At 38.2% G+C, this 11,762-nt stretch overlaps 1 protein-coding gene across 1 annotated transcript; it reads left to right on the forward strand.

Annotated features, from left to right (window-relative positions):
• The first annotated feature begins 801 nt into the window (after positions 1 to 801).
• Positions 802 to 4,398, forward strand: LOC122096899 (melanoma antigen preferentially expressed in tumors-like). Its single transcript, XM_042667413.1, has 3 exons — positions 802 to 1,091; positions 2,138 to 2,725; positions 3,885 to 4,398. Exons 1-3 carry the CDS (start codon positions 805 to 807, stop codon positions 4,396 to 4,398), a joined length of 1,389 nt encoding a protein of 462 aa, XP_042523347.1. The 5' UTR covers positions 802 to 804.
• Positions 4,399 to 11,762: the final 7,364 nt, after the last annotated feature.

Consider the following 11,762-nt stretch of genomic DNA (forward strand, 5'->3'; position numbering starts at 1 on the left):
GCTCATTGATGAACATTATCTTCTGTTAACTTACTATTGATTTCTTTTTTTGTTGTTGTTGGTTGTGGGCCCTGAACTCTATGCCTAGGCACTGTCCCTCAGCTCTTCAGCTCAAGGCTAGCACTCTACCACTTGAGCCACAGCGTGGCTTTTTCTGTTTATGTGGTACTGTGCAATTGAACCCAAGGCCTCATGTATGCAAGACAAGCACTCTACCACTGAGCCATCTTCTCAGCCCCTTACTATTGATTTACTAATGACATTTTTGTCATATGCTTATACTTGTCACTGTGATCTACTGAGAGGCCAGAGGAGATCTCCAGAAGGAGTGGAACTCAACTCAACTCCTGGCCTACACTAGTACTTACTTTTTTTGACAGTCCTAGGGCTTAAACTCAGGGCCTGGACAATGTCCCTGAGCCTCTCTGTGCTCAAGGCCAGCACTCTACCACTTGAGCCACAGCACCACTTTTGGCCCTTTCTGTTCATATGGTATTGAGGAATCAAATCCAGGGCTACATGCATGGTAGGCGAGCACTCTACCACTAAGCCACATTCCCAGCCCCATTAGTACTAATTGCAGAAAAGAAATTCAGTCCCAAGACATGAGGCCTCTATGTAGGAGATTGGAAGACATTTATTCAGAAAGCAAACAAGTAAGACACGCTTGGACATTAAGTTTGGGCATTCTTATCATATTTATTTAGTAATATTTTGTCTAGTTCTAATTTAAGGGGAAAATAAGAACTATGGATGTCTTCTCTAAATTTATAATATTTTTCACCATGGTATAGATTCATTAATATGGACCCAAAGGAGCCAGGCACACTGCTTGACCTTGCAGTACAGACTCTGATGAATAATGAGCCTTTAGCCATCCACGCCCTTGAGGAGATCCCAAGAGAACTTTTTATTCCATTGTTTATTGCTGCCGTCTCTGGTGGACATAAGAAGATACTGAAGGCAATAGTGAGCATGTGGCCTTTTCATTGTCTCCATGTTGGGACCTTGAACGTTCAGGAGTCATATTGTGAAATCGTGGAAGCCTTGATTGATGGTCTTCAGTTCCTTCCTGTCCACAACTCTTCTCGGTAAGATTATAAATAATAGACACATGATGAGTCAACAGAAGATATATAAGGACATGATGCATGAGAGGGCTTATTAGTCTCCAGAGGTAATTAATGGTGAATAATGAAAATCTGCATGATATTGGGTAGTATGCAAGTGATTACAAATGAATTAACTGAAGTATAATAGATTCTATGAAGAGCTCAAATAGTACAATCTTTTAGAAAGACTAGGCCAAAACCCAACAAAATCAGCACCAGGAAATGGGCATATGCAAGAAGGGAGGTGGGGCTAAGGGTAGAATGCAGAGGGGAAGTGAGGAAGAATGCAGTCATGAGTTCATTGTATATATCACAAAATAATGAAAAGCAATGGAGGAGTGGGTCAAAGGGGAGTGAGAATGTTGAGGGGGGTGAGAATATTGCAGGGACCAACACTAAGATGCTTTGTATTCATAAAGTGCTTTTTTTAATGACAGCGAAAAAAAAACCCCACAATCTTGTCATGCCACTTCAGGTTTTTGCTTCTTATGACCCTAAGATAATAGACTTGGTAACATTGAAAAAAATCCATATGAGGCTATTGGTACATTTTTTGGGGGTCGGTCATGGGGCTTGAACTCTGGGTTTGGGCGCTGTCTCTGAGCGCTTTAGCTCAAGGTGAGTACTCTACCATGTGAGCCACTGCACCTCTTCTGGTTTTCAGGTGGTTAATTGGTGATAAGAGTCTCAATGACTTTTCTGCCCAGGCTGGCCTCGAACTGCAATCCTCAGATCTCAGCTTCCTGAGTATAGCTAAGATTACAGGCGTGAGCCACCAGTGTCCGACTTGGTACAACATTTGAGTTTATCTTAAAAACAGATTTGATTATGGAGAGATGATTGAAAATGGATTTTGGTATTGGACATTATGTACAAGAGGGACAATATTAACACTGTTGCTGGTAGATTGTATATGAAGTAATGCCCGAGAAAAAAGATGTTGTCTCTGCTTCTCATTGTTTATCCCTCTGGTTCACATTAAAGTCTGCTACCTCTTATATGTGCCATCTTTTCCTCTCCTACAGGGTACCCAAACTGAGGATCCTAGATTTAAGGCAGGATACAGAATGCAAGACCACATGTTCTGACTTTTTGAACAGGTTCCCATTATGTTTTCAGTCTTGTGTTTATTCTCCAAACTCTATCCTGAAATTACAAGGAGCTCGGCCTGGTTTTTCAAATTCTGAGTCTGAACTTCAACTATCCAGACAACCCATGGAAGTATTAGTGGACCTATATCTTGATGGTACTGTGAAGACATGGCAATTGCTTTCTGTGGTTCTAGGTAAAGTTGAGCAGAGCTTTGGATCCCTGCATCTCTGCTGCAGAGATTTGCAAATTGATAAAGTATCTGAATGTAGAAGCACACTGAAGTTTCTGGATCTGGTATGCATTGATCATCTGGGAGTGCATGGATCTTATTTGAGTGAAGTTTGCAGCATTTTGGCTCAGATGATCCACCTGGACAGCCTCAGTCTGTCTAAAATCACATTTAGATCCTATAAAGGGAAAAGTTTCAGAGCTTTTCTCACTCACCTTGGGCGGATGGACAGCCTTCAGGAGCTCAGCCTGGCTTACTTCTCTGTCAAAGATCAGCTGCATAAAATACTCAGGTGAGAGACTGGCAAGGTATCTAGGGTTACATGAAATTTCTTAGGACTGTTATCTATTAAGTGATTGTAAAATCCACATTATTGACTAATGCTATAATGTATATATAAAATATTTTATTCTAGAATCATGGGAATCTGAAATCTAGGAGTACTTATTTTAGTCCAAAGTTTTTTCAGTAATTTTTAGTGAGAGTAAGTGATTATATAAATTTCACAAATTTCACAGTATTGTAAGATAGCGATACTTAACGTCACAAACACATTTTAACCTTCACGAGGCAAATTATCATTATTATCATCAATAAAGTTGGTGAATTATATGAGCTTTGACAATACAACTATTTTTTCCACATTGAGTGACATATATATTTCTTTCGTTTTGCTTACTCTAAGCTGTTCCCTCTTTCCCTCTCATTCCCTCCTTCCCATCGCTGCCCTTGAGTTGCATAGTTCATTTTCATCAATGTCCAGTGCTGCTGATGTGCCCCTCTGTTGTATGTTTTCCCTGTTTCCTTCTGATTCTGTGTCCTCTTCATAGCTTCCCTCAGATATGCACATATATATGTATATACATAAATGTACACACACACACACACACACACACACACACACACAATATATGTGGTCAAGAACATGGAATCATTTAGTAATGATATGACAAATTGAGTGAAGGTCCTTTGTTTCTCGAGTCTTGTTTACTTTGTCATATCTCCTTGCAATTTGGATTTAACATCCATATATCAGGGAGACCTTGTGCTATCAGTCTCTTTGCTCTTGGCTTACCTCACTCAAAATGATTTTTTTGAGTTCCATCCATTTCCCTGTGAATGCCATTATCTTGTCCTTTCTAATGGCTGCATAATATTACATTGCATGTAGGTACCACAGTTTTTCGATCCATTCATCTGTAGTGGGGCATCTGGGTTGTTTCCATATCTTGGCTATTGTGAACAGTGCTTCAATGAACATGGAGGTGCATGTGTCCTTGTATCCTGGTTCCTGTTGCTCAAGGTAGATGCCTAGGAGTGGTATGGGTGGGTCATAGGGGAGGTCTATATTTAGCTTTCTGAGGTACCTCCAGACTGCAAAGCTTATTTTTGGAATGTTTAAAATACGTGTGTTTGATAATTGGGTATAAATACTTTTTAACTTTCTGCAGAGTCCTGTCACCTGAGTTGGATTTCTTGTATCTGAATGTCTGTGACCTGACTACTAAAGACTTCACTTCCCTGTCCCAAAGCTTTCAGACCAGCCGTCTAAGAGTATTGAATCTTAGTAACAACCAGATAACTTGGGAAGATTCTCAACCATTACGGATTCTTCTGGAGAAACTATCAGGTACCCTGAAGCATCTAGAGATAAATAGTTGCCTTATAACAGACACTATTCTCTCTTCTCTCATCCCAGCCATAAGAAGCTGTTCTTTGCTCCATGTCCTTGGCTTTGCCTCCAATCCTATTACCATGCCTATGCTTAGGAATATTTTCCCACACATAACAGCCTTGAAGGACCTGAAGTATGTGCTTTATCCTATCCCTGTACATTGCTATGATCAGTGGGGTTTTCGTGGCAGCTTAGACCGACAAAAGCTTTCTGTAGTGAAATCACAATTGAAAGTAATGCTGCAGGCAGCAGAGCGGAATGACATGAAGTGGACTACTTCATATGCATGATTTTTCACAGTGCAAAGAGCTGATAGAACAATGATGTATGCCTTTAAAGCATTCAGTATTCTTGCCTGAAGCCCAGAGTCACCATATTTAAAACTCTGCTGTTCAAGACTTTGGTGTTAGGAAGATTAGATTCGTAACTGGTATGTATAGAAGAAAATAGAGAGCTTTGAGAAGTCCTGTGAGTCTCCTGTCTATTGTTCTCTACAACTGCTTTCTTGTTACTGATCACAGTGTTGGATAAGTGATATGAGCAGACCCATTCATGCTATACCATTTTATTGCCAAATTGATCAGTTCACTTATGGGTGATTGACACCAGTCAGGACAATTTAAACCTTTCCTGGATGCTTTGATAGAGTGATGGCTTTAATAGAGTAGTGACTGAAGACACTAATTTCCACCATAAAGTATTTCAAACATCTTACCTTTAATGTTGCCTTAAGTTGCTTAGGAGAAACCATCTGCTATTAAAAAAAGAAAACTATGCCCACCTACCTACTGATGTCTAAAACTGCATGTTGCCACATCCTTTTCTAGGTCTTAACCGCTGGAACTCAGTCATTATTTCATACACATCAGCCAAGAGTCTATTATTAGGTACTACTCTAGGTGCTAAGAGTGAGAAGGCTAATAAGGCAAGGTTCTTACCTCAAGCCTCTCAGAGTACAAATGTTCCCATGGTTTATCTGTCCCTCCAATCTCTCTTAGGCTCTCTTTGAAAATTATTTAACCTCCTATACACAGTATTTTCACCCTTCACATGTTCTATTTAGTAAACCTGGCCTCCATACTGTTGGTTAGCTCCTCACCACTCAGGTCATAGCTTAAATGGTTCTTCCATAGGAAAGTTTTCTCATTTCCTTTGTTAGTCTCCTTTCTGTTATTGTGCAAAATACCAAGGCAATCAACCTATAAGGAAGAAATTTTTAGTTTGGTTCCCATTTTCAGAGTTTTCAGTCACTGGTTGCTTGATACCATCATGTTTGAGCCTGTAGTGAGGCTGCGCTCATGATAGAACAGAACTGCCCACCTAATGGTCCTCAAGAAGGCGAAAGAGGAGAGGGGCTAGAGTTCGAATAGCCCTTTCAAAGGCATGCCTCCAGTACCCTACTTCCTCCAACTAGGACCCAACCCCAAAGTTGCCACCACTTCCCAACATTATCATCCTTTAGGTACCAAGCCTTTATCATTGAGCTTTTGGGAACATGGTCTAAGCCATAGCAGTTTCCTTACTGTCTCTAGTTCTGTTATCAGATGCTTTCTCGTGATTCATCTTATATCCTTAATGTTTGATATAATTTTATATGTACTTGCTTATTTTTCACTTGTACTGGAGTTGCTTGTTTTTGCTTTGGTACTTGTATGAGGCACATGTGTCTATTGAGCCTTAGAAATCTGGCCATTCCAATGTGTGATATTCTATAAATATGAAAGGTACTTTGTATATTCCAGACTTAGTAATAAACAACAGATATGGAATAACTGACTATTAACTCATTGACCCTGTTTATATGTTGAAATAATAGTGTACAGTGTTTCAAACACATAGAAAAAGCATGTAAAATTATTTGTTCTTAACATGTTGAAATTCCAACACCACTGCATATCAATGACCTAGTAAAAGTAACTGAAAACAATTAAAAATTGTTTACAGTGTTTCCTTGTTGAAATTAAAAGAGTGCTTTTTAAAAAAAACTGTAAAAGTGTACATCGTTTCTCATGTTGAAATTATCATATACTCCATTTCAGACTAACTCAATAAAAACACAATTAAAACCTTGGCATGGTGGTCTACTCCTAAAATGTTAGCTACTCAGGCCATGGAGGAAGGAAGATTGAGAATCAAGATTAGCCCTGGAAAAAAGGTATACCCTACCTTAGAGAAAATAATAACACAATAAAAATCATTTTCATTAATATTAGTATCAAACTACAGTACCAACTTAGAAAGAAAACAATGTTAACATAACTAACATATATTTTATTTAACATAATTATGCATAACATAACATTTCAAAGACATGAAACTAAAACATGAAAAATTAATACTTTGTTTTTCGGTTTTACATTTCTAGTGTGTTGAAATGACAATGCACTGAATTTTAAAGACTTATTAAAATGAAAAGGTAATCAACAATTTATATTGCTTCCATATTAATGTTATATTATTCTTGGCATTTTGTGTTGGTATTTGTTATTAAAATTCACCTACCTATTTAAACTTTGTTTTGGTTTTTACTTTTTCTAGTGGTGTGCTTGTTGCATAATGTCCACATAGGTTGGGCCCTGCTACTCTCTGAATTACATGTCTGATCTCTCAATATCCATAGCAGAATATTTAGTAAGAGGCATATAGCAAAAGGTTGTACTATTTCTGTCCCTCTTCTCTTCCTGCTTTAGTGCCAAGATGCTGTCTGTGGGACCCCATACAGAGCTAAAAACTAGAACACTAAACAAAGGGTAATTAGGAATATGTTGTGTTGTATTCACAACACAAAGAATATATCTATAAATTCTTTTTTTTTTTTTTTTGCCGGTCGTGGAGCCTGAACTCTGGGCCTGGACGCTGTCCCTCAGCTCCTCGGCTCAAGGCTAGTGCTCTACCACTTGAGCCACAGCACCACTTCTGGCTTTTTCTGATTATGTAGTGCTGAGGAATCAAACCCAAGGCTTCATGCATGCAAGGCAAGCACTCTACCACTGAGCCACCTTCCCAGCCCCCATATATAAATTCTTATTGTATGAATAGTACCTCCCAATTCGTGCATTTCAATGAGTTAGAAAAATGACATAGTTACTAGCTGTATATTAAAAATTATTTGAAATCCAAAGAATCAACTTCTCTTTGTACATGAAGGGTCCTCTACTGTTTGTTGCCTCTGTTAGGGCAACAAACATGGACTGTGCTTGTTGGCTTCAATTCATAAATGTAGATTCCTAAGTCCAGGAATTTTGTTTTCTATGGGAAGCCTTCTTCTAGAAGAATCATACTAAAGTATATTTCATTTGGTAACTGTTCTGCCACACATCAACCTACTAAGAAAAAAATAACAAAACCTTGGAGTTTAGGAAATTTCAGAATAAAAATTTTTTCCCGGCCAATCTTCAGTGGCCGGGAAAAAGCATAGTTCCCACTTTATCAAAGAGAACAATCCAAATAAAGAGCATAGCTATGATTTTACTTGAACTTGTCAGAGAGCAGATGTAGGCTGTTTAAAAAAGTCAGGATTTTCCAGCAGTGTCTGGAAGTACTAAACTTTGGCTCAACACCGGGAGGAGCACTAATGGTTCTAAGATTAATTTTGGACCTATTCTTAGTGTTGAGAAAGTGTGCAGAAATCTCTAAACACAGATGTACTCATGTCAGAGGTAGGCCAACTGGGAAGGCAAGGAATGTATGGCATGTGAATAAACAGAATTGTCCTTTGTATGCATTCACAAAAAGCAAATATACCACTATGAACTTAATAACCACAATAATCAATTCTGCTTTCTAAATTTTGTGAGTTTTCAGGAAACTAAGATAGACACCCTTATTCAGAAAGGACCTATTCTAAAGTAGGGAACACATAGTTACCAAACAATAGGGCTATCACATATACACGAAACGTATTGGACGAACTTCAAAAATGCTCCCAGTGATATGCATATGGATCCCATATACAATGTTTCTCAGTATTTTAACAGAGTTCAATATCAGTCAGACTTATTACTGCTGTCACCAAAATACTTAGCATAAACAAGCAAGTGAGAAAAGGCTCACTATTTCATTCAGAGTTATGAGTGAAGAGGACATGCCAGAGCACAGCTGTTCCTATGATGTTGGCCAGGAACAGAAAGGCAGAGGTAAGTGGCATACAGGAAGGGGTTGGGAAATTGCATACACACAAAAATCATCTACTGTGATGACCTTCCTCAGGCTATCCCCAGAAGCTCAAGTTCCCAAACCTTCCATAAATTGCACAAGCATATACATATGTAGATCTAGATATCAAGAATGGAGCATACCACCCTGAGAGAGATAGTTCATACCTAAGTGTGGGCAGTCTTATATTTGATTTTATATGGACACTTTATGGTATTAGAATAGTTTGACTGCACATAAATTGATTATCATAATTGTGGTTTATCAAGTATCTTTTTGCAAATGTACAGTATAGACATCAGGAGATATAGAGCACTGAGCAACAAGAGCATCGCCATCATTAGTGGTCATTGAATCCCAGTGGAGGTGCATGACCATAACCCTAGCTACTTCTCTGTTGGAAGCAGGTGGATAGTAAGTTAGAATCCTGCCTGGAAAAATTAAGAGATTCTTTCCTCTAAACAAAAACCACAAAGAGTTAGGGACATGGCCCAAGGGGTAGAGTACTTACCTGGCACTCACCAGGTCCTAGGTCTATCCCAGAGTACCACAGTAGAATTAAAAGGAAAAAGAAAATTAATGAGAAGTCACCTGGTTTATAAATATGCAGTAGTAAAACTACTCAAGATTTATATATTGAAAGTCTTAATAGAGATATTTATATCTGACATAAAAAGTGTAATGCATTTTTGCTTATATTGTGCCTTATTCTGTAGTCATATTGTCATCTGTGTTTAATCATGTTCTTTGGTTTATTTTTCAGTAACCCCTTTATTAAGTAAGCCAATTGAGCAACATGTTCAGTAAGTCAATTTATCACTGCCTATCTACTTTACAATATTTAAAATGAAGAATTAAAAAAATTATCCTGTGTTCTCACAGACTCCAAACACTGTTGATAGTGTATCAATGACAAATTGATACCTAGAAGTAGGATATAACCTGGTGAGGTAGCTGACAATAGTGGTTCTCACATTCAACTGTAGCTACTTGGAAGATTAAAAATGGGAAAATAGTGGTTCAAGGCCACCCAGGCAAAAAATGCATACAAGAACCATTCTCAGCCATCAGAAAACCGGACAAGGTGTGAGGCCCCTGTCATCCCAGCTATGGGGATCTCAGAACTTGTAGTAGAAAACACAATACATCAGCTTATGATTTACAAATCTGACAAAATCCAAGGCACTGTTAAACTCTACTTTGAATCGAAAATTGGCATTTTCTTAGAAATAAAAACTTAGTTTAAAAACAAAAGCAAATTGATATTTCCTCAAATGGATAGCAAGAAGTCTGGGAAAATTTAAATTCCTTTCTAATATTAACAAAAACGCTTGATGAACCTTGCTTGTGGGTTAATCATCTTTACTTTCTCCAGGACAATTGTTTCATCACAAAGAACACAGTTCTCTGAAGAAAGCACTGTATGGAATAAATTCCTTTGCACGCCTCTCCATCCTTTTGCCAAAGGAAGTTCTCATTGCGAATATCAATTTGTATCTGCAGGCTGTGATAGTCCCCTCAACTTTTACGGAGCTGTAGTGTATTACAGAGATCTCAGGAGTGGGTACACTAAACAATTTGACAGGAAGCACTCTGCAACTGTTTCTCTCTCCTTTCCCAGTCCCAGACACTGAAGTAGGACTTCTAGCTAAGTTAATAAATTTACTAGAGGAACAGAAAACATTCTTAAGTAATTTCCCCCATATTAGAGACCCAAATGATGATTCCCTCCATTTGCTATTGGCAGATGAGTAACTTTTACTATCTAAATTTGTGTTTGGACAGGGCACTACTGTGTTTGAACAAAAAACATTTGAATATTTGTGTTTAGTTTAGCAATGATTTTAAATAACTTTATAGAATTGCACAACCCTCACTATGATCAAGTCTTACCACAATCAAACGTTTATGCCTCTCCAAAGAGTTTTATTGTAGTCAGGCTTTGAATTTCCTAAATCATCATTCATGTACTGATGAACAATCGCTTAGCTTTCTAGATTGCAGAGCTGTACGTTTTAGACTCATTTCTTTGGGACAGAGTAGTGTAAGTACTACTGCAGATTACTATAAAAAGTCAAACTTCTCTCTCTGTGTCTCTCTCTTTCTTATCAATCTATCCATCCATCTATCTATCTTTATATTTAGTAGTTGAATCCAGATCCTCCAGCATGTTAGACACAAAATCACACCATACTTTCAGGTCCTAAACATCTTAATTGGACATACAAGTAAACATGCATTTACTAATATGATATAGGAATGAAATTTTCTTTCTTTACAGGTTAGTGATGGCTGCTCAAAGCCTTAGTTGAATGGACTTTACCACCTTTCATTTATTTTCCTTTCATTTTGAAAATGATACTAGAGAAACAAACTCAGTGTTTTATGAATTTGTTCTACACTATCCCTTCGAGTTATAATATACCCTCAGATACTTTTAGCTTCTTTTATCTTAAAAACTTTTGTGAGCAGAGAGTAGTTGTGGAAGAGGAGATTGTGGCATGTATACTTTTGATGGGAGAGGGTATGGATGGTGAATCCTGTGCCTCTCCTTCTAGATGGATTATGCAAGAGAGCAGGTGTGAATGTGGGGAGCGGAGATGTGCTTTTGTCATGATATACCTCCATGTGGGAAAAATAATCTGGAATGGAGGACAAGAAATCTTAAGGATGAAAGAGTAAATGAATAGAGTAGGTTTATGCCCACTACATGATTGTATTGTTCTAGGCTAGCCTCCCTAAAACAACTGAGCTTCCTCAAATGATATTTTTTAATTTTCCTAGTTCAGTCAGTTGATTACGAACAGTTTCTTATTTTCTGTCACAGATGGCTGACTGCATAGAGTGGTGTGTGTTTCACATGTTTCTCCTCAGATGACTAAGTCATCACAAAGAACATTGGTGACACCACTGAGTTTCAGTGTACTGATATTACACATCAAAAGAAATTTGTATAGGCAACAGAATTCATAACAACAGAGATATATTTTGTGTTCACAACCTGGGCAGATTTCTGCCAATTGCTGGCTTTCTTGCCAAGTTTCTCTCATGCTTCTTTTTTCTCAGGTTATCTGGAGGATCAAGGCATTTTGTATCAGTACAGGGTAGGACACAGAAGACAAAATAATGCAAGAGAATAGCCAGTGTGTTAAACAATATGCTCTTCTCAGTTGCCATAGAAACCTGACATGACAGCAATCACAACAGTTTAGCCACAATCAAACTGATCAGGTACAAAAGCAAGATATTTGTACTCTGCTGAATTTGCTGATACCCACAGAGGCATGACGATGGGTCAACCTCCCTGGAGTAGGAGATGCAGAGATTAACCCAAGTAGGATTGTTCCCATTCTGGAAATCAGTGCAGCGATGTCTCATGAAAATAAGAGATGTGTTACCCTCCCATCAGCATGACAAGTCCTGGGATAAAATGGAGCCACTTACTATGCAAAGTCATGTATGCAGCATAAGACAAGAAAGAAATCACTGAAGAGAGCCT

Source organism: Dipodomys spectabilis, unplaced genomic scaffold (assembly GCF_019054845.1).
Source record: "Dipodomys spectabilis isolate Male_0828 unplaced genomic scaffold, ASM1905484v1 ptg000399l, whole genome shotgun sequence".
In the NCBI taxonomy this organism is placed as follows: Eukaryota; Metazoa; Chordata; class Mammalia; order Rodentia; family Heteromyidae; genus Dipodomys; species Dipodomys spectabilis.